General features: G+C 39.4%; 1 protein-coding gene across 2 annotated transcripts in view; it reads left to right on the top strand.

Annotated features, from left to right (window-relative positions):
- CHD6 (chromodomain helicase DNA binding protein 6) overlaps positions 1 to 24255 on the top strand; it is a 188755-nt gene that overhangs the window by 56254 nt on the left and 108246 nt on the right. For both annotated transcript variants that reach the window (XM_039479415.2, XM_074406545.1), the window contains one exon: positions 16039 to 16559. In XM_039479415.2, the coding sequence (XP_039335349.2) occupies positions 16039 to 16559 (521 nt within the window). The remainder of the gene's footprint in view (positions 1 to 16038; positions 16560 to 24255) is intronic.

The following is a 24255-nucleotide window of genomic DNA, read 5'->3' as shown; positions in this document are numbered from 1 at the left end:
GATAGGTTGATTTTGGAAATTAATTAACTCCTCTGCTGCCAGATAACAAGAAGAACAGTGACTAAATACTGTCTTCACACTGGATTTATATCTGTCCTAGCTCAAAGAGTTGTCAGCTGATAGGCAGATTTCTACATGGAATGCAGTTCCATCTGCCAGGAACTTACCCTATGGATATACTTAGGTGTGCAAAACCGTGTGTATAAAGGCTGAATTGCTGCTTCACATATGTTAGCAAAAATGGAAAAGAACCTACACATCCATCAAAAAGGGAACTGTTTAAATCATAGCACCCCTGCCTAGTAGAATATTATGCTGCTGTTAAAAAGAACACAGCACTGGCTGGACACATTGGCTCACACCTGTAATCCCAGAACTTTGGGGAGTTCGAGGCAGGCAGATCACCTGAGGTCAGGAGTTCGAGACCAACCTGGCCAACATGATGAAACCCCATCCTTACTAAAAATACAAAAAATTAGCCCAGCATGGTGGCGGGTACCTGTAATCTCAGCTACTCAGGAGGCTGAAGGAGGTGAATTGCTTGAAGCTGGGAGGCAGAGGTTGCAGTGAGCCGAGATTGTGCCTTTGCACTCTAGCCTGAATGACAAGAGTGAGACTCCTCAAAGAACACCTTACTGAAGAGAACCTCAGACCCTCAAAACTGTTGTCCTTTGTGATATGTGAGCAGGTTTATATTTCTTAAAGGAATCTGCACGTTTTTATTTATTTTTACACATCCTTTGAGATAAGCATTTATTTAAATCAAAACATTCTATTGCAGTTACATCAAAATGAATTCTGGTTTCTTTCTTCTGAGATTTTCTGGTTTATGTTAAGACCTTTGGTATGTTAGCCAGCTGTTACGTAGTTTCAGATGGATGGGTTTTTTGTTTTAGACCTCATGATAATGTTGATGAACAGAATGGGATTTTTCATTTAAAAGTTAATATTAGACAGGACAGAGAAGGAGGTTAAATAAGTTAGCCACTTGCAGAAAGGCTTGCTTCTGCTCCTCTTATAAGTACTGATGGTAGGCCATACTGATGACTGAATTGTAAGAAGTTGCAGAGCATGAAAATAAAAAATTATGTTCAAGTTAAAGCAAAATAAAGGCTCCAGGATGGAGAGAGTTCAGTGCTTAACAGAGAAGAGGCCCATATTCTGGAATGAACTTCAGCTTTGATTTCCATAGAACAAGATTGAAATTCTGACCCTACATAACTTTGGGTCCAAAGTTCAGCCTTGTCAAATGATCATTTATCGCAATATTTTCCTTTGTGCTTCTTAACTAGCTGGGCATTACTCAGCACCACTGTTGATGTCATCTGTGATGTCACGAGGGTGGTGGCCATCAACATTGCAGCCCACAAACTGGGCAGTCCCCAGGATCTCTTTAATAGTTCCAGTAAGTTCTCTGGCTAAAGATCAGTGCTGCATCTGTCGAGCAATGTTGATAGTCTCATCAAAAGTGGTATTTCCACTGTGTTTAATGTTTTTCTGTTTTTGTCTCTTGGCGGTTCCTTGAGGGCTTTGATGATCAGGGCAGAAGCAGAAGGTACTACCTCAGTCGGGGCCTGTCTGTTCTGAATGGTCAGTTTCACTGTAATCCTAGACCCCCTCCAGTCACCAGTTGCCTTGGCAATGTCATTACCAACCTTTTTTGGAGACAGATCTTGGGCGCCAGTGCAGACATGGCACCAACTTCACCCCGATGATCTAATCTCATTGGGATCGAACTTAAGTGGCATGGTGGAGGTAGCTGGTGTCAGATGAATTCGATTCAAGACAGCCCAAGAAGGTTGCACCTTGACCTCCCTTGAGCTGAAAACCGAAAGCCAGCCTTGTTTTTCTGTCACTTAAATGGGAGCAATCATACATGCCTCACAAAATAAGATTAGGATTAAGTGGGGTAATTTGTCGAGTACTTGGTATTCAGTTTGTCAGTGGCAAGGAATCTTTCAGTTTAACAGTAAAAGTAACCATCAAACTTTGTCTTTTCTCTTACCATGATTCTGAGGTGTTAGAGGTACAGTAGCAGCAAATAAAACATCCACCTTTTAAAAACCCTCATTCCTATTAATTCACTTTTCCTCTTCAATGGAGAAAAATAGCATGTAAATATACTTTGATCTTGATATTCCTCATTTCTTTGTTCAGAATCTTATCAAGGTAAATTAAACTGAGTTGGTAGATTTTTACAAATTAAATTAAAACTCAGTAATAAATAATCATGTTTCTTATTAACCAGAAAGGACATAATAGGGTACTGTGCCCAGAACAGAGGGTTCAGAGATTGACTTTGTTTTGCCTATTGAAGGGTTACGAGAAAAATAGACTTTAATAAAATGTTTAAAAATGAATCACTTGGGAGAGCTATAGACTTTTTATCTACATTAAAAAGAACTAAACAGTGGGCCGGGCGCGGTGGCTCACGCCTGTAATCCCAGCACTTTGAGAGGCTGAGGCGGGTGGATCACGAGGTCAGGAGATCGAGACCATCCTGGTCAACATGGTGAAACCCCGTCTCTACTAAAAATACAAAAAATTAGCTGGGCATGGTGGCGCGTGCCTGTAATCCCAGCTACTCAGGAGGCTGAGGCAGAAGAATTGCCTGAACCCAGGAGGCGGAGGTTGCGGTGAGCCGAGATCGCGCCATTGCACTCCAGCCTGGGTAACAAGAGCGAAACTCCGTCTCAAAAAAAAAAAGAACTAAACTGCTTCTAAGAAATACGTTTATTTTAATTCTTAAGATGATTAAGCATTATTAGGCAGAAAAAAAATTAGGGAAATAAAATGTGGCTGGGCATGGTGGCTCACATCTATAATCCCTGCACTTTGGGAGGCTGAGGCAGGTGGATCACCTGAGGTCAGGTGTTTGAGACCAGTCTGACCAACATGGAGAAACCCCATTTCTACTAAAAATACAAAATTAGCTGGCCATGGTGGTGCATGCCTGTAATCCCAGCAACTCAGGAGACTGAGGAAGGAGAATTGCTTGAACCTGGGAGGCAGAGGTTGTGGTAAGCTGAGATTGCGCCACTGCACTCCAGACTGGACAACAAGAATGAAACTCCGTCTCAAAAAAAAAGAGAGAGAGAGAGAAATAAAATGTGAACTCTAATCATTGAAAACCTGTTTGGCACTATTGTTGTATAATATAGTTGTAAATACTTCTTTGCAAGAGGGCACATCTTAATGTTAGCAACAACAAAACTGTGATATAGGAATATTGATTTTTATTCATCTCAGCTTCTTGCTTGGCACTGGGAAAAGCATAAAAAATGATAAATATTATGTAATGTATAATATGTTCTGTAGGCCAGTATAATCTTCAGGGGTAAGAGGGCTTTGGGACCACATATCCAGTGTAGAAGACAGTCAGCAGTGAATACAATAGAAATACATAATATTATAAATAGGATGACAGCTTGGAGCTGTGAGCAGGAGGTAACTCAGACTTGAATAACTACAGGAGAACCTTGCTTCCTGACTTCATGCTAAGAGTTGGGTAAGCAAAGCCCTTCATTCTTAGGTCCTCTAGAAAACATAAAGATGGGCCGGGCACGGTGGCTCAAGCCTGTAATCCCAGCACTTTGGGAGGCCGAGGCGGGTGGATCACGAGGTCGAGAGATCGAGACCATCCTGGTCAACATGGTGAAACCCCCTCTCTACTAAAAATACAAAAAACTAGCTGGGCGTGGTGGCGCGTGCCTGTAATCCCAGCTACTTAGGAAGCTGAGGCAGGAGAATTGCCTGAGCCCAGGAGGCGGAGGTTGCGGTGAGCCGAGATCGCGCCATTGCACTCCAGCCTGGGTAACAAGAGCGAAACTCCGTCTCAAAAAAAAAAAAAAAAAAAAAGAAAACATAAAGATGGAAAGAGTTTTCTTCAGATATGCTGTGAGAATATCAAAGACTTTCAGATTATTAGACCTTATTTTCTTCCCTGGAGTGAATATGTGTATGATTTATTCACTAAACAAATATTTGCTGAGTTTTTCAGCATTAATTCATTAATATTAATTCAGAAATATTTGCATTCTACTTGGGGCCAGGTTCATTAGTAACGAAAACAATTTCTCAAGAAATGCCTAGCCTGGTTACAAATTATTTATATAACCAGGGGATGAAATATGCCTCGGAAGAGCCAGAGTTTTACCTTGTGGTGGAAAATCATGCTCTGTAATTGGAGAGTATGGGGGCTGAGGGAAGATCAGCCCCACCAAAGAATTTGAGAGTGTTCTAAAAAGAGGTGATGTCTTCTGTGGGGAGCCAGGTCAGGCTTTTTGCTTCATAGGACTCAGAAGGAGAGCTTTGAATGGAAGAGAATAATATAGGTGGGTTTGGAAAGTTGAAAGACATGGTAGGAAGGGAGAAAGGAAAGGCCTGGAGTGTGGTGCTAAATTTTGGGTGGTGACCAAGGGTGAACTAGGACAGAGAATCACGGTGGATTAGCAGACTGCCAAGTTCCCAAAAGAATTGGTCCTGGCAGTCCTCTAGGGAGAGATGAGAACTCAGTTCCGTAGGAAGATGTTTACTAGTAGGATGGATCACTAAGTCATGGTTCGTAGTTCAGAATAGTGAAAGAGGAAGAATAGCAAAGTCAGTAATACGGTTGAGTGAATAATTTACCTTTAAGACTTTTTGGCCTCATCCTGCAGAGGATCTGAAGATCATCCGGGCTAATACTAGTCAGACCTTGAGTTTGGTAGTCATTGGAAGGCCTTTCCCAACATGTATAAAGACGGTTAGTTAGTAAATTGTCCAGTAGAACCAAGATTCAAAACAGCCTCACCCTAGAATCATGTTTCAAAAGGACTTAAAAGGTACCACTCCACCTCCTTTCTCCTCCCTCCTCCAAAAAGGAAAAGAAGTCTGAGCATTAAATGCTTTCCCGTATTTGAACCATATCTTAATAGTTTTTTTTTTCCATTATTCTAATTCACTTTATGTTGAGAAACATATACTTGAGGCCAGAATAAAGTAACTGGAAAAGCAAAATAACACTGACTTATTTCATGTGAGCCGTGAAGGAAGCTACTAGGACCGTGTAGCCTGAAGAAATGAAGACTTAAGGGCATCGCATGGAAAAGAGGTTAAATGTGTCTATTGCTGGACCTGTGGAAAAGAATGGGACACATGGGGAGAGTTAGAGGAGGGTAGGCTTTAGCTTCATATAAAGAAGTACATCCTGAGAAGCTGAGCTGTGCGGCTCTACCATATGCCTTGTGAGCAGAAAGCTTCCTGCCTCTAGAACTTACTCGTTATTATTTTATCTCTCTCCTAATTCTTTGCTTGTATGTTAGAAAGGTTGAGATGGAAGTTTGAACTTGACCTCAGAGGCCCATCCTGACTAGAATCATAGAGTTTGCCAGCACATTTATTTAGGGTCTTTATAAGACCAAAGTAAATTATATATAAGTTGACACAATTTTAACTAAAATACTACATAGTAATCATGTTACTATGTAGTCATATTATGTATTACTATGATATATTACTATGCATACACAGTAATATATTACTGGGATATAGTAATCATATGATTGTGTGATTATATAACATGATTTTAGTACATATTATATAGTAATCATATTACTATGTAATATTTTATTAAAATACTATTTTAATTTTTGTATTAAAATATTAACATTAAAAATTATAAGTAGGATTAATTATAACAATACTAATACGAACATTTAATACTTAAATTGAACTATGGTTTTTAGTTTGTTACTATGTTATCAAATATGTCACTAGCATTTATGAGACAGATGTAAATTTTTTTAATGGAAATAAAATTTTAAAATCCAATGCATAAAGAAGCTGCAAGTCTTGTAAGTTTACATGTAGAAAACACTATCATAAAAAAGGCTACTAAAATCAACTAGTAGAATTGCTTCATCTCCTGTCTTGACAAGAGGCATCTGGGAAACTCTGGTAACCAAGTTTTTGGCACAGCTTCAAAGTCGTGATGAAGGATTTGGATCCGTGACGTTTTTTAGCTCACACACAAGTGTTGATGTGACTGTAAAGAATTGTCTTCCTCTGTCTAAGTTTTTTTTTTTTTTTTTTTTTTTTGGCGGGGGTGGGAGACAGAGTTTCACTTTGTTGCCCAGACTGGAGTATAGTGGCACAATCTCATCTCACTGCAATCTCCACCTCCCGGGTTCAAGCAGTTCTCATGCCTCGGCCTCCTGAGTAGCTGGGATTATAGGTACTACCACCACGCCCGGCTGTTTTTTTTGTATTTTAGTAGAGATGGGGTTTCACTCTTTTGCCCAGGTTGGTCTCAAACTCCTGTGCTCAGGCAATCTACCCATCTCAGCCTCTCAAAGTGCCAGGATTATAAGCATGAGCCATAGTGCCCGGCCCCTCTGCATAAGTTTTGATTCATCTTTGGAAAAACTAGCCCAAAGTGTTAAAGTATTATGAAGAAAGCAAAAGTACAGTAGGAGCTTCTTTTTCATTTTGATATGGTTTATAACTTTATCATAAACTCACTGTCCAGGAACTACGTAATATTTAGATACTGAGAACAAAACATTCTCATTTTGTAAGGATAAAAGAAAAATGATGTCTATTGCTAACAAATTACGTTCTTACGGATGGTGGTTGTAGATCTTTGGTAGCTGCTAAGTCCACGTTTAAAATGACTCATCTTAGGACCCTTCTGGGTGAAGTTGAAAAGTCTTAGACATCATTTATTTAATATATGTTCTACTACATTTATTTAATATATGTCCATTTATTTAATAAATTGTTTATTCTTGATGTGTTTCTCATCTGATCTGGAGAACAAGTGGATTTATGAAGAAATGGATAGAAGAGGAAAAGTTAGTGAGTTGAAAGTCTTACGGGGAGAGGTTGAGAAGATACAGGTGTGTTGGGGAATGGGTGATAGAAACAAAGTAGAGCTTGGTTAGAGGTTCTTGCTGATTCTTGTTTCTAAGTTTGTTGCATTCAGTACACGAGGCAGTGTGAAGTGATTAAGAGCAATGGCCCTTGAAATAGGAGTCAAATCTGGGTTCAAATCTTAGCTTTACCACTTACTAGCTGAGTGACCAAGGTTAAGTTATTTAGCCTATCTAGGCTTCTACTCTGTAAAATGGAGTCATAATATGCCTCTATCTTAAGGTTGTTTTGGTTATGTGATACATTTAATAAGCTTAGTATCTTCCTAATACCCAATTTTTAGTAAAATTATTATTGGCATCTATTTTATTTTTAAAATTTCAAAATAATTCTGGGTGCTCAGAGTCATTGTGACTACAGGGCTGAGATGTATAAAAGTACCATTCCTTATCCGTGAATATAGTGTTTCTAACTCTAGGCCTCAGTCTTGGTTTATTATGTGGCAGTGATATGAGCAGAGTTGGCCTAAGTTCTGGGCCCAGGGTCTCTTGTAGCCCAAAACTACAGTAAAACTACAGGTGGGCCAGCAATGAAGAGGTAGGAAAATAGTCTTATTCACTCCACCAGATTCTGTTCAGCATCTGCTTGTCCTAGAATATATCAGCAAATAATTCTAAAAGAGGTATCTTCTGGCCTTGGTTGGTAGAGCAAACATCATTCCACTTAGGCAGATTAGGAAATTGAGTTACTGTGAGGGATTGGTCTACCCAAAACTATAGTTGTTGGAAATAAAACAAGTAGTTTCAAAAAACAACACAGGCACTTATTATGTTTTTCCCTCTCTCCTAATTCTTCCCTGTCAGCATCTAAATTTAGTCATTAAGCCTGCAGTTTTTGTTACTGCCTAGAGTTTACAAGAATTAGGTTGATTGCAGATTTAGAGAATTCAAATTTCTAAGAGTCTTGAAACATCATAAGAGAAAAGTATCCCCTATCTCCATCTCCCCATTTTAAATGCAAAAATATGGAGGTAAAGGTGGGAACTAAAAATGACAAGAGTCGAGGATTTAGGGGTGGAAAGGTGATGAAAAAACTGACATTACCAAATTCGTTGTCCACTCTTTAGTGCTTAACCTACCTGCTTCTCAGCAGCATTTGACGCCTGTGATGATTCTGTCTTGAAATGCTCTCTTCTTCAGGCTTCTAGGATATCATTCTTTCTATCTTACATTTTTTCCCAATGACTTTGCTCATCTGTTTCTTCTCATTCTGTAGGTTCTTCTTCCTCTGGGGATCCTTAAATGTTAGTGTATGTCAGAATATGGTCCTGTTTTCTCATCTCTCTCTATTTTTCCTGAGCAGTCTAATTCGTTCTTGTAGAAATTTTCCTTGGAAAATTATCCAAGAGCCTACTGGATTTCTCCACCTGAATTATCCTTAAATACATGCAACTGAACTCCCTTCCTCCTGGTTCTAACCAGCTGTGACTGTGTGAAGAACATGAGGACCAAAGTACCTGCTTTGTCACCTAAAGCACAGGACTCCTCGGTAGAGATAGATTAAAATACAAATGTTCCTGGACTTCGTGGTGAAGTTATGTCCTGATAAACCCATCATAAAGTCAAAAACTCATAAGTCAAACCGTTAGGAGTTGGGGACTGTCTGTATACTAAATGCAGAAAAAGAACCAGAGGGAGAAAGAGACAGACAAATGCACAATGGGACAGATGGTGTTCCTGCCCCCAGTCAGGTCAGTCTTGCTAATTCCACACAAATGTCTTTGCTTAATGGATAAGTTCCAGTACAGTTGCAGCAAAAATAAAAGCCAAGGGTATGTGAGGAATTTTTTTTCCCCCTGCATTTAGTATATTCCGTAGTCAAATAACTGTTTTTGAAAACATCTTTCAGAAAAAAGTGGAGGTGAAAAAATAAGGCAGTCCTAATTTTAAGTAGAAAATAACTTTAGCTACCTGAAATGTTGTCCACACACTGATTTATTAATAGGAGCAGTTACCTCTTACTTTGAATTTTCATTTTTATTATTTGAACTTTTAAAAAAGATAGAAGGTTGCAAATTTTGATGAGCTTTTCTACTCATTTTTGTGTTTAGCTAATTTTTACCACAGAACACCATCTTCTCCCTGCTGGGGAAGATAGAAGACTCCAGAGCCAGCCAGCAGTGGGAGCCGGCGCCATGCCTTGCTTACTACTGGGTTGGAGGTGTAAGGAAGCACAGCTGGATGAAGGGCGGGTGGTGGCCTTTCCAGCCCAAGTGCAAAGTGCACACTTTGTCCTGCACTTCAGTCAGACGTAATCTCTCATAAGAGATGCAGGCACCTCTCATATTCTGCCTTTGATTCTTGAATCTTTATGATTGGAAAAAATATGAATTGTCTGACAAAACAGTTTTTCCCATTTGTTATAAAAATCTATAAAGTTTTTCTGTTATGTGTGTGAAAGTTTTTCTGTTAAAAATACCATGAAAGTAATACATTCTCATTTTTGAAACTATAGATGTCTATTAAAAATAAAGCAACCAAATTTGCATAGCTTCAGATAATTACTATTAACATTTTGGTTTTCTTCCATTCTTTCTTCTATGCATAGATATTTATTGCCATTTCTGTTTGCACGTACAATTCTATAGACTTCCTTTTTCTCTTTTCCAAATGGTAGGTATCTGTTTCATTGGGTAACCACAGGATTGAATTATACCATAAGCCAGGTACTTTTCTAGTTCCTAGGGAATACCACAAAATTACTGTCTCATGAAACTTACATTCTACTCATAGGAGACAGGTAAAAACAAAGAACAAAAAAGAAGTAAAAGTTGGCCACAGTCATATCACTCAGACGTAATGATGGTTAATGTTTGGTATATGCCCTTGCAGACTTTAAAAAATTATTTTGAAAAGCTGTCATTCATATAGTATTCTTTAAAAACAAAAATGAGATTAGACCATAGGTTTTCTATGTTTGCTTCCCAAATATAGATAGGCTTCATGTCTTTTTAAATTCGATATAATAATGCCTGCATAGTATTATTCCAGACGATGGATGTACTATTCATTTAAATATTTTCCTAAAGATTGGCAAACAGGTTATTTATAGCTTTTTTTCTCTATTAAAACCAATTGCATATCAGATATTCTTATACATAATCCTTTGGAGTACTTCCATGTTTCCTTAATTTATGGTCTAGAAGAGAAGTTGCTTCGTTTAAAAGATATCCACAATTAAAATTTTAGTAGTATTGTGTTGTATTTTTCTCTAATTTGGTCTTAAGGTTACTCCCTGGATAGTGGCTGTAAATTCTAGCCCTGCCCTGATGGGGCTCCAGGGGAGTGGTCGTGTGTGTTTACAGTGTGCCTTTCACCAGATACTTCTCTATCCTGGAGGGCAGCCTAATGCCTAAGTGACCAGTGACCAGGTGTCCCTCTCACAGAAGACTTATTTATGCTGGCAGATACCTTGTGGCTCTTATCTAACCTGTGTTTTGTGTCTAGTTTATTCCTACCAAGATACCCACCCTCTAGGAGAGCCCGGACCAGGAGGAGAGTTAGTTAATGTATGTCAGTCAGGTGAGATACAGAGAAGATGGCATAACAAAATGTGCAATAACAGAAACAGTTTTATTACTTGCAGATCCTAGAGAGAAGAGAGCGGCACACCTCACAGGGCCAATGAGAAGTAAAGAGCTGTCCAGGGCATACATGTTTAGTCAGTGTGTGGGGAACAAGAGAGAGAAAGATGAACCTAAGAATCAAAACCTTCATTGGGGTCCAGGCTATTATCCGTTACCCAAGCAGGTTTCCTGCAGGGAGTCCTAATTGCTGGGTTTAGAGCAAGCAGTTAAGAGTTAAGTGAAGTCACTGGGGCGTATCTGGGCAGTCCATGCAGGGTGTGGGGGGGGCCAGTGGGGCAAGACACATCAGTAGGTTCTCTGGCTGTCCCTTAGGTGGTTGGTCACCAGAAGGCAGTTGTAAAAGGCATATATCTGGATTGACCACCTTGAGGAACTGGGAGGAGGCAATGTCAAAGGTAGAAACTGTATCAAAGGTGATCAACCTCCATTCTGGTATGAGAAAGTCCAGTGTACATCCAAAATGGATGTCAAGGCAACATAAAATTACAGGAATTCACTATATGTTTCTATTCTGTGCAAAAAAAGTCTTTTAATAGTGTACACTCTTGCCAGCAACATAATGAAAGCACCATTTTCGGTATGTCTTTATATTGGATTTTTCAAAATAAAAATGTAATTTACATACTATAAAACCCACCCTTTTAAAATGTGTAATTTTGTAGTTTTTATAATAGTCACAAGATTGTGTAAACATCACCACTATTTAATTTTAGAACATTTTTATAACCCCCAGTCTGTCTCTCTGTTTTTTTCTGAGCATTTCATATAAATGGAATTATGTGGCCTTTTGTGTGTGTGGCTCATTTAGCATGTTTTCAAGGTCTATCCATGGTATAGCATGTTTCAGTACTTCCTCTTTTTTTTTTGAATCAGTCTTACTTTGTCACCTAGGCTGGAGTGCAGTGGCACAATCTCAGCTCACTGTATCTCCACCTCCCAAGCTCAAGCAGTTCTCCTGCCTCAGCCTACTGAGTAGCTGGGATTACAGCTGTGTGCCACTCTGCCTGGCTAATTTTTGTGTTTTTAGTAAAGATGGGGTTTCACCATGTTGGCCAGGGTAATCTTGAACTCCTGACCTCATGTGATCCACCCGTCTTGGCCTCCCAAAGTGCTGGCACCCGGCCCCACTTCACTCCTTTTTACGGCTGAATAATATGCCATTGTATGGACATACCACATTTTGTCTGTCTGTTCGTCTGTTGATGAACTGAGTTGCTTCCACCTTTTGGCTATTATGAATAGTGCTGCTGTAAACATTTGTGTATAAGATTTTGTTTAAATACCTGTTTTCAATTCTTTGTGTGGGTGTGTGTGTGAATCTATGAATGAAATTGCAAGATCATTTGTTAACTGTGAGTTGCTGGATCATTTGCTGTGTTTAACTTCTTGAAGGACTGTCATGCTGTTAAGTGGCTTCACCATTTTATATTCCCACCAACAATATATGGTTTCAATTTTTCTACATCCTTGCCAAAATTGTTGTCTTTTTTTATTATAGCCATCTTAAGTGGGTGTAAAATAGTATCGTTGTGTCTTTGAATTTGGTTCCTTATCTGATAAATGATTTACAAATATTTTCTCCCATTTTGGGGATTTTCTTTATGTAGTTGTTCCTCAGCATCCATGAAGGATTGTTCTAACACCTTCCGTGAATATCAAAATCTGAAGATGCTCAAGTCCCTTATTTAAAATGGGGTAGTATTTGTATATAACCCATACACATCCTTTCATAGAGTTTAAATCATCTCTAGGTTACTTATAGTACCTAACACAACACAAATGCTACATAAATCATTGTGGTAGTATGTTGTTTTTAAATATATATTATTTTTAATGGTTGTATTGTCGTTTTAAATTATTTGCTTGTTTTCAAATATTTTCAGTCCTCAGTTGGTTGATTCCGTAGATGCAGAACCCATGCATTTAGAGGGCTGACTGTACTTTCTTGATAATGTTCTTTAAAATGCAAAAATTGGTAATTTTGATAAGTGTATTAAAGTTTTAAATGAAAAAATTTAAATTTCTTAATTACTATATTTCACATAAAATATGCATACTTTTTAGGAAAAATTGGAGGAGGTCTAATAGTATTATCACTTTATTAAATTTTTCTTTCAAAGAAAGAATCATCCTAAATTTGGGGGAGGGAAATGTCATCACAGCTTGGAGAATATCTTCCATTTCAACCTTCACATCTCTATATATACCTGTTTGCCATGCCAATATTTGAAGAAACTTCTAAATGGTTAGTAAATACTGTTTATATGAGTAAGAATGAAAAGCTTATATATTCCTCAGGAGCTTGGACAGAGAATAGTACCAGCTTGGAAGCAGCTTACAAGCAGTGATTGTCAGATATCCATGTATGGATTCGTTACAGACAGAAATATGTGTTTCCTGACCCAAAACAAAAAAATACAGTGAAATATGCTTGTTTAATTTTTTTCAACCTGGTGTACTGAAATTTAATGGTTTTTGCTGCCTGAGTTTTAGCATATTATTTTAAAGCCTCTGTTGAAAAGGTATGAAAATGGTTATAACTGATGAAGAAGATTCTGTAACAGATACGCTTATTATTCTGGATGATTTTCTTAATTAGAGTCTATTTTGACTTTCAGGTTCTTGATTAATTCTTAAAAGGTTTGTCCATGGACCTCTGTTTGGAAACCACTGCCCAGAGCCATAATTTTTTGCATTACTTCTTAACTCCTTTTCAGCTGACCTGATTCAGTTTATCTAGATTCAAGTCTTTTAAATGTCTTTTCCAGGAATATTGTGGATTGATAATTTGGAATAACAGAAACAGGTTTCTTACTAACAGTGCAGTTGATGAGCTAGCATTGCTGCATGTGTTGCCAGTGAACCCTCTCCACTTCATTCTTATTTTCCTGGATTCTTGTCTCTTTTAAATTGTTGTCATAATTTGTAAAATACTGTTGGGACCTTGTGGCCCATCCTCTCTAACCTGTTCCTTTTTGGGTCCATTTCAAAGTGGTGATTTAATGCACTTGGTAGAAGCTGAAACAAAGCTTTTATTTAGGCTCTTTGCCTTTTCCCCCACTGACCTTGAGACACATGAAAGAAATATTTTTGTCTTATATTTTTTAATATTCATCAAATGTATTTTCAAAGCTCCCAAGATGCTTCAAAAATACATTTCTGGTAGACTTTTCAATTGTAATTATATATATTTTATTATTAATATCTGATTTTTCATCGATAACTACATGACCTTTCCCAAAGTGATTGCATGTGCCATCACATTTAACATTTATTTTTATTTTTATTTTCAAGAGATAGAATCTTGCTCTGTTGGCTAGGCTGGAGTGCAGCAGCACAATCATAGCTCATTGTAACTTAAAACTCCTGGGTTCAAGTGATCCTCCTGCCTCAGCTTCCTAAGTAGCTAGTACTACAGGTGTGCACCACCACTGCTGGCAAATGTTTTAAATTTTTTTTTTAGTAGAAGAGGTAGGGTATTGCTGTGTTGCCCAGGCTGGTCTCTAACTCCTGGCCTCAAGCAGCTCTCCCACCTCAGCCTCCCAGAGTGCTGGTATTACAGGTGTGAACCAGGATCCCTGGCTGCATTTAAGATTTCTAACCAAGTTTCTTCATGCTGGTCTGGTGGCCTAGCAATCATTGTAGTTCTCTGGGAGGTCATACAATGCTCATTGAAGTGAGTGTTAGCTTTGGCCAGACAGAGAGTTCAAATCCAAGCTCCTGTACTTACTAGCCTTGGGCACATCAATTAACATCACTAATCTTCCATTTCTCTGTATACAAAATGGGCATCTTATCTTTATACTGACCCTGAAGGATTGTTATAAAGAGGTCCCGAAACATGCCTTACACAAGCACTAGTATACCCATATGATGTGTTTTAAATAAATGTTAGCTGCTGCTCTGGTTATTGCCTAAGGATTGAATGTCCCCTTACTGCCTCCTGCTTCTAGCTTCTTTGGGGACCCCTGTTCTTCAGAAAAGAGACCTGGACATGAGATATGTAAGCTGAAGAGAGTGTCTCACTCTGACCACCAGAGAGCTGCCTCAGTGGGAGTAGATCTTTTATGTTATCTTTGAAAGCCTAGTCTTTACACCCTTGTATGCTAAACAAAAACTTGTTCCTTGAGGGCCAGGTGTCCTTGGCACAGAATTCAGGAATCTCCCAAGGATGGCTCTGCACCTCACAGGAGCCTAGCTTTACCTGAATACCTGTCACCTCACTGCTGGATTTATTCTTGCCTCGTAGCCCATTAAAACAGTTTTTAAAATTGTGGTAAAAAGCATGATAGGAAATTTACCACCTTAACCATTTTTTTGTATTTGATTTTAAATTCCTTTTATGTCCACTTAGCCCCTCCTTCTCCAAAGCCATCTCAAGTGCTCAGTCAGCAATGAGATAGTCTAACTGAATTGTTTTCATTTTTTTCTTTTCTTTTCTTTTCTTTTTTTTTGAAAGTAATGAGTCCTGTCAGAATGACCAATTCCCTCCGGATTTAGGCTTGTTTATGAGGCTGGGCTGTATTGATATGATAAAGATTCCCCCAAAAAATCTTTCTTTTCTTTCATCTTTTTCTCCTGGGATTCTCAGTGTTATGTTTGGGAGCATTGGACTAGGGAAAGGAACTGGAAAAAGCAGAGGGGAAATATGCAGCTGAATGTTGCAGTCTCTTTAACTACCAGGGCGGGCCTGGAAGTCCAAGCACAGATTGGGTAACCAGCATACTGAAGGGAAACCATGCCACCTGGGCAGTTGTCTGTGCCCTTTAGCACATGCCAGTCCCCTTGTTCAGAAAGCAGGTTCCTCACATATAGTGCTGTTTCTAAGTTATCATGCAAAGGTGATTATAACTGTCTTCCTAGAAAGCCTGCTTGTCCCTCCCATGCTCCCCTATTTCTTTGTCCCAGACCAAGGAGAAGGTGCTGTTCCTTGAAACTTAACACCCACATTGTTACTGATTGTCACCAACCTTAGTTTGTTATGAAATCGTAAATATTTTTTTCAACACCAGACCTGAAATAATGAGATATAACTTCTATACCCAAAGGAATGTTTTCTTAAAAAAGTGGTCAGCGTGGGAAACTGTACTTTTATTTGTTGGTGCTCAAAAACAGCTTTGAAATTTCCATTTTAGGGATGCCTTCAGCACCTGTGACACATGCTTTCTAATGGATTCTGTCACAATAAAGCTTCCTCGTATACAGGTAGTTTGGTTTTTGCAGGTGGCCCAAGGTGGTTTGGTGCTCAGTCTGGTGGCTAGATTAGGTGATTATACAGAACAGCACAATTTTTAGTTAAAATCAAAGGTGTACCTTTGAATAATCCTGATTTAGTATGCTAACAACACGTTGGCACAGCTCCACAAGTGTAAAGGCCATGTGTGTCCTGTTTGTCACTCTGTCTCCAAGGTGAGCACTGTAAGAACTAACAGAAAGTGAGAACTCAGTAAATATTTGTTGAGCAAATCCATGCATTCTAACATTCTTTGTATGAAGCATGCATTGGAAGGGTAATATGCTTGTTTCTCTTGCTTTTACAGTTGTCAAATTTAAAAGTTCTGAATCACTCCCCAATGTCTGATGCCTCCGTCAATTTTGACTACAAATCTCCATCCCCATTTGACTGCAGCACTGATCAAGAAGAGAAAATTGAAGATGTTCCCAGTCACTGTCTGTCCCAGAAGGATCTGTATACTGCCGAAGAGGAAGCTGCTACCCTTTTTCCTAGGAAAATGACATCCCATAACGGGATGGAGGACAGTGGGGGAGGAGGTACTGGAGTGAAGAAGAAACGGAAGAAAAAGGAGCCAGGTGACCAAGAGGGTGCCACAAAGGGAAGCAAGGACAGAGAGCCCAAGCCAAAGAGGAAACGAGAACCGAAAGAGCCAAAGGAACCCAGGAAGGCCAAGGAGCCGAAGAAGGCCAAGGAGCACAAGGAGCCGAAGCAGAAAGACGGGGCAAAGAAGACACGGAAGCCCCGGGAGGCCTCGGGCACCAAGGAGGCCAAAGAGAAGAGGAGCTGCGCTGACTCTGCAGCCAGGACAAAGTCCAAGAAGGCCAGGTATGTTCCTTTCTCCCTTCTCTGAGCACTTGCCTGTGCCATTGCAGGATGATTTCCTTTTGGCATTAGCCCAAGCCCCTGGCATAACCTTGCTGCACTCCTGCGGGCCTAAGCTTCACATCTCACCTAATATAGGATGGGGAGCAGGGTAACCCCTTGGTGCTAATTGCAAGGGGCTGTCCTTGGAGGGTGCTGTTTCCTCATTGCATTTCAGAAGTCATGGTGTTTCAAAAACAACATTTATGTTTTTAGAATATTCCCAAGAATTCCCCACCTGCTTCAGACCCCAACCATTCTTTTTGGTCTGTATACTTAGTACTTAGCATTCTTTAGTTGGTGGCTGGTATCCTGCCAAGATGTGGAGATTTGCCCCCTATATCCCATGTTTATGTGTTCTTTGTGTCTATACTAGCTTTCAGCCAAAAATGAACCACTTTTTTCACCTTGCAATGAGAGAAAGATAACCTGAATTAATACTGGCCATGCAGTTTCTTGCCATTCCTTTTGGACTAAAAAGAATTGAAATGTTAACACGAACAGGGTGTGAGGGAAGTAACATCCCAGGTGTGATACAGAGGGCAGTGAGTTTTGGAACAGCAATGGTGTAGAGTGGCAGAGGGGCTATGAAGAGGATGCACAGTCATGGGAGTCAGTGGTGCAGGAAGTCTGATAGAGCCGTGGGTGTATGCAGAGTTCCAGATGGATGAGGACTGACTGGCTTCCCCTGGCTCCAAGCTCTGAGTGCAGGGCCGTTCCTGATCTGTTTATCTAGTTCAGTGTCTGGCACAGTGCCTGACACATTTTCAAGTGCTTAGGAAATACTGAGTAAATGAGAGCAGAGGAGACCATAATGACTTACAGAGAGGTCAGAGTACCTAAGTACAGATTTGCTATATAGGTCCTATCAAGACAGCAAGTGCACTCCTTAAGCAGGGAAATACAGTATTTCTCATTTTGTTTCTAAATTCCTTGTGCAGAACTTCAGAATTTTGAGGAAACACCAAATGTATGATTCCTATCTTAAGGAATTTACATGTCTAAAATCTCAGTGTAAGAACAGGTTAATTATATCTATTGATGTATCTATTATTTTAGACCAAGAACACTCATAAAAAACACAGAGATTGATGTGGATACTAACAAAACACAAAGCCATGAGGCCATCACACCTGTGTTGGTCAGGCAAGAAGGAGGTAATTTTAAGAATGCATTTTAAGTGGTGTGTGTTGCAACCTGGAGTTTACTATATGGCTTGGTTCTTTTTCAGAAGGACAGTTTGTTGGGACCAGATGGATAGTTTCTTAATCCAAATTAAAATTTTGCCTCATAATATTCACTCCCTTCTGTCTGAAAGGGGATTTCATCTTTCGTCTACCAAAGAAACTTGGGTGGGATCCCAGGAATGTAGGTTATAGAAAATGCCCATAAAATACCTTACAAGAGAGAGGTGGACAAAAATCAAGATTCTGCCTAACTAAAAGCTTACAGGATTTGTTTCTTAGTGAACCTAGTGAGCATACTCTGATCTCCAGTGTGTGGATGGGGTAGCAGAGTAACTTTTCAGCCCCTGCCTATAATTTTCATCTCCAGATTACTTTGGAAGGGCTGAAGTGGTACTTTGGGGTACTAGCGTCTATGAAGAAGGAGGATCAGACATGAGCTAGTGTGGTGACTTTTTTTATTATTACTATTACAGAGAATAATAAGGAATAAAGATTGTGTTTGAGAATTTAGGGTAATTAGAGGAGGTTTTTATAGCCCTAATAAGGAGTCTTGATTTGTATCTAGAAGACGTTAGAAAGCCATAGGTGTCTGAGCGCACTTAGGCACTGGTTTCTGATGTTTTTACAATTTTGTCAACTCCTTCACTTTTAAGGAATTCATATTTACATTGTGTGAGGTCTGAAACAAAGTGATGAGTAACCAACATTGTCATAAATTTCATTTTGGGGGAATAAAGAGGCATTTAACATAGTGTTGGATGCCAAATGCATAGGCAAAATCAAGATTCTGAAGACTGAAAATGTTACAGCCTTTGTTATATAAATGTAGCAATACTAACACAACTTATTTGATCTAATTAGGCTGTATGAAATATAAGTGAGTTGGCGAAGTGCTTGGTAGTGTTTTCAAAGGCTGCTAGCTTAGAAGACAGCAGAACCTTTTGAAGTTTAGAAGTCCAAGAGACACCCTATTAGAGGAGGCTGACAGAAACGATCATCTCTTTAGAATATGGACAAGTTACATGAGCTTTCTCGCTCTTTATTTTGGAGCTCTATTACACTGATCTGTAACATAATAGAATTCTGTGTAGTCCAGGGTTCTGAACTGGTTTGCTTTTGATTCCTTCTCTTTTGTATCTTTAAAGTTGTTTTGGTTCTTTTAATTAGTGATCCTACTGGTAGGGAGAAGCAGTTTTAGATATGAAGGATGTAAATTGATTTTAAAATACATCTATATACATATGTATATGTTAGTAATTAAGTCTTACTTTTTTTGTTCACTTTGATTTACTCTTGCAGATTGGCTCAAGTACATGTTTTGATTTGAGCAGATACTGATTAGACCCTGGATAATACCTGATGGTTATAAATGATTCACTTAATGCTTGGATTACTGTAGGAGCTCCACAACTGATTTACGGGCTTCTGGCCTTTTCCTCCTTCAGTCCATCTTGCCAGCTGCCACCTGGCTAGTCTTCCTGAAGCACTGCTGTTCCTTTATGTTGGCAACAGTGGTGGGGTGGAGGTAAATCAAATCTCCTTTTCTCCCTTCTCAATTCTAAATCAGTTGAGAACTAGTCAATAGAAATAGGCATTGATTTATCAACTCTATTATTGATGAACTGGACTGAAGAACATGCTGAGCTGGTGACCACCATCAGACTTGCTGAGTTTATCTGCTAGCACTGCAGGCACTCTGAAGCAGAGGTGGTGCTGGGCCATGTGTGCTCCATTCCTGCTTCTGGTCTTGCTATTCAGGTATTTCACCAATCAGGGAAGTGAGATAAGTTTGAAGAATGATGGAAAATATATTTCCAGTATTTTTCAGTCCTTGGGAATAAAATATGCTTTTCCTCTTGAAAACATGGAGACAAGGAAATGGGATTCCCTCAGCAATTTATAACCACTTAGAATCTTCTGGTTGTTCCTGTTGCCTCCTGATTGTTCCTTTTGCCTCCAGGACAAAATCCTGACTCCTTTCTCTGTTATTCAGACCCTCTGGGGTCTGACCTCTCCCTCCCTTTCCATCTCTGGCACCACACCTGGCCAGCTTGATTAATCTCATTAGCTCTTAAAAGTCCTTGACTCACTTCTCCTTTGGATTGCCCTTGCTATTTCCCCAGCTCTTTTCCTTCTCTCCGTCCCAAGTCCTTTCTGTTCTTTGGATCTGAGTGCAAGTCTCAGTTCCACAGAGCTTCCCCAAACCAGTGTACCTGTGTGTCCCCTCTGAACTTCCATAGCATTTGGAGCCTCACTTTTCATTGTAAATCATAACCGTAGACCTGGGAAGGCTAAAAGATAATTAGTTCAGCCCTGTTGTATTGTAGCCAAGGAAATGGAGACCCGCAGAGAAGTGATTTGTCTAAGGCCATTCACAGATGTGTGTTATAAACTCAGGCCTGATTCCCAGTCTTGTATGAAGTCTAAAATAGGCTACTTTCCTATCAATTGTGGCTTTCATTTATGTGTGACTTGTTTTCTTCAACAAAAGCTAAGTGCCTGTAGTCAGGACCACCTTGGCTTGTGCCTTTTTATGTTCCTGGGGGGCTGGTCAACAGAGAGGTTTGTCACGTTCACCCTTGATATTTTATACACACACACACACACACACACACACACACATCTATACGTATATAAATATGTATGTGTATATATAAAAAATACTAATTTTATTGTATTCTAAGATAGAGCTCTGCTCCTTGAAAATAAGACCTGTATAAGGTATCTTCTAACTCCCATTGTTTTATAACAGTAGATAACATATCCATTTTATAATTGAATGGAAGTTCAGAAAGTTAAGTAACTTGTCCAAGGCACAGAACTAATGAACACCATTGTTGGGATTTGACTCCAGGTTCACCTGACTGTAAAACCCACTTTTCTCCCCACAGCTGTGTGTCTTTATGTTTTGCTAAGGAAGATCAGAAATCGATGTGGGGAGATTTCAGTGTCAGAGAAATTGGTTTTTATTTGTAGGAAATGACCCCTCCTCTATAGGATTTCAGTTTGTGTATTCCATGGTATCCTTTCAAGGACTAAAATGTCTTCAGCTTTTTCCTTTGCTAATTTTGTTTGCATTTGAGAAGCAACAGATTATCAAACATGTCTCTTTTAAACAGGTGATAGGTAGAGTCTAGCAAATTTTTATTTTCAAGGATGATACTGCTTATGAGATAAAAGCCTAAAACTCTTAAATAGAAGTTCCAGCTGAAACTAGTCTCTCTTCTTTTCCCTCCAAATTATTACTATTATTATTAGAGATGGGGTCTCCCAAATAGCTGGGATAACAAATAACTATCACCTAAACTGGCTTCTCTGAATTATTTTTGAGTATGAGTGTAGTTCACTTCTTTATTGTAATACTCCAGAAAGAATGCTGCTTCAGGAAGCCAAGTTAGGCTTTCCTGACTCTGAAATTAAAATTTCATATGGTGTGGCTTATATGCTTACACTGTTTTTAAAATTACAGTACCTTATTCCAGAGAGGATTGGAGCCACTTGCCTAAAAAGACACACATAAATGTACACGTGTGCTTATACATACAAACCTATACACATACCTGTGGATACAGAGCTGCACATGGCTGGTATAGCTGGAGCAGGGGATCAGAAAGGCAGGGGTCAGATCATGTAGAGTCATGAAATGTTTATAAGGGCTTTGGAAAGATGTTTTGTTCTTAGTAAAGCAACATGCCAGTTTCTCAGAGAAGCTAAATTTTTACCATTTGAGAAAGAAATTTCTTATTAGAGAACGGTTACGGTTCATTTTATGTTGCTATAACAGTACACAGACTAGATAACGTGCAATGAACAGAAATTTATTTGGCTCACCGTTCTGGAGACTGGTAAGACCAACAGTAAGGTGCTGGAATCTGGGGAGGACCTGTGTGCTGCTCCTCATCCTGTGGCCAAAGGCAGAAGAGCAAGAGAGGATGAAATGTTACTCTAAAGAGAACAAGACATAATTCACTCCTGTGATAACAATATTAATCCATTCATGAGGGCAGAGCCTTCTGACCTGATATCTTATTAGGCCCCAACTTCCAACACTGCTGCACTGGAGATGAAGGTTTCCAATACGGGAATTTTGGGGGACAAATTCAGATCATAGCAAGAACTGTTATGCAGTGGATACTGTGCTCAACAACAGTTTTTGCATCTAATGCTTGTAAATGCCTGTGAATTCATTTTTTTCCCCTGAAATAGCCTTTAGTCAAAAGTCAGCTTCGTGGCATTAAGGCACAGCTGAGTGAGCAGGAAAGATGATCCATTTCGGTTGTATATGAAGCCTTCTGAGTCTTTTACTCGATACCCAAGGAGTGAGTATCTGAGGAGTAGGTCTGTGGCCAGCTCTTTAGGTTGCCCTTTCTCACATACAGAGCCAAGCATTTTGACTGAGCTGAGGGTTGCTTTTTTTTTTTTTTGGGAAACAGTCTCTCGCTCTGTTGCCCAGGTTAGAGTGCAGTGGCGCAATCTCGGCTCACTGCAACCTCCGCCACCCAGGTTCAAGCAATTCTCCTGCCTCAGCCTCCAGAGTAGGTGGGATTACAGGTGTGTATCATTACACCCAGCTTATTTTTTGTATTTTTAGTAGAAATGGGGTTTTCCTGTGTTGGCCAAGCTGGTCTCAAACTCCTGTCCTCAAGTGATCTGCCCACCTTGGCCTCCTAAAGTACTGGGATTACAGGCATGAGCCATGGTGCCCAGCGTAAAGGTTGCTTTTAAAAGCTAGGGTCTTGAGTTTTGGTGTTCATATTGTTGGTGAGGGCAGAGGATAAGCTTTGGAATTTCCACACATATCAGAATGGTTCATATTCTTTCTTGCAAGTCAAGAAATTAGTCAGTGAGCTGGCCCAAGTGGAGGTCTATCTACGGTGATCTCTGGTCCTCAGACTTTGCTGTGCCTAGGGAACTACCTGGACAGCTTGTTAGAAAAGTGGATTCCCTAGAGAGAATGGTTTATTAGGTCTGGGTGGAACTTAGGAATCTGCAGTTCAAAATTCTCCCAGGTAATTAGAGTGTAGCTGATTCTTAGATGATCCTTTGAGAAACATGTTTCTTGGGTGAAAGATCACAGGAAAAATGGAGGCTGTGTAAGTTTTTGTATTTAACATCTGCTAGGAATGAAAAAGCTGAAAGAGGAAAAGGAGTGATTGGTATGATCAGCCCCAATTTAAGTTTTTCATCCCCATTTGTTTGGTTTGTCAACCCAGAGCAGATTGTTCTCCCGAAGCCAGCATTTTACCTTTTTTTTTTTTTTTTTTTTTTTGCTTTCATCTGTGATGATTGCTTCTGCAAAGTGTTAAGCCCAGGCCTTCTGGTTATATAACCATTTGAGCTGCCTGATTGCCGCTGAGTCAGCTGATAACTGTGTGGTGCAGTAAGAGTAGTAAAACTCAACTAGCTTTCTTCCTCACAAGAGCTGGTGGCTCTTTCTCATTTATCTGAAGGTCAATCAGCTATTTCTGTTTAGAGAGGAGAGCTTTATTGAGACTAATTTCAGGTTCAAGAGATTACATAAATGACATTCTTTCTGTTGGGAGAATTTATTTTTACATTGTGACCATTTATTAGAATAAAGAAGACTTAAAGGTGTGTATGTGTCCTCAGTAGAGACTCTGAGCTTGGAACCCATTGGACTTCGTGTTAAGCAGGGTAGAAATCTAAATGGTAATATCAGAAATCCACCTTGGAAGCTTAATACTAAGTCTTTATTTCTGTTTATTTAAGAGCATTGGAAGTGCTTACTCTGTGGCCTGGTGCATAGTGGACCTGTACCAAATCTGTAAGGAAACAGTTGCTAACAATAATGCTTGATAAATGTCTACTTATTTATTTATCTGGTATATTTTTAGTGCCTCTTCTGTGTCTTGCTTTGTTGATAAGTATTTTTATTGGGAATGAAATAGTGAAGGAAGCAAGGTGTCACAGAAGTATCTGTGAGCCCTGTCATTGCAGTACTTTTACAAGTTTGAGGTGCTTTTCACAAGAAACAACCTTGACAAGTGTTCAAGGAACAGGCAAAAATGTAAACAAGTGAAAAACCTGGTATAACTGCATACAGAGTAGCTGAAAGGATTTAGAAGATAAAGAGTATGTCTTTTCTGGTCTGGGGAGTCCCTTGGAAGAGAAGAGTATTGAGCCACTTATTAAAGGAATTAATGGATGAGAAAAGACTTAAAGCAAAAAGACCAAAGGCCATTTAAATAAATGTTCTTTTTAAGAGCTTCCAGATTTTAAGATGGTATATGCAGCTTGCTTTCGTTTTCACTTCTCCAATCTTATTGAAATGACAGGAAGAACAGAGGGAAAGAAATTTTTCAAAGATGAAAGATACTACTGAATTTCTGGACAAAGAAAGCCAGTGGTACCATACTGGTGGGTAGCTGTGGAGGGAGTCCCAGCTCGGAGCTCATGCAGGCGCTGTGTTTGCAGCAGAGATAGAAGTGCTTCCTCCTTGCAGTGGAGCAGGC

This window comes from Saimiri boliviensis, chromosome 9, assembly GCF_048565385.1.
Source record: "Saimiri boliviensis isolate mSaiBol1 chromosome 9, mSaiBol1.pri, whole genome shotgun sequence".
Taxonomy (NCBI): Eukaryota; Metazoa; Chordata; class Mammalia; order Primates; family Cebidae; genus Saimiri; species Saimiri boliviensis.
The sequence above is the reverse complement of the archived record's forward strand: the minus strand, read 5'-3'. Positions and strand labels throughout refer to the sequence as shown.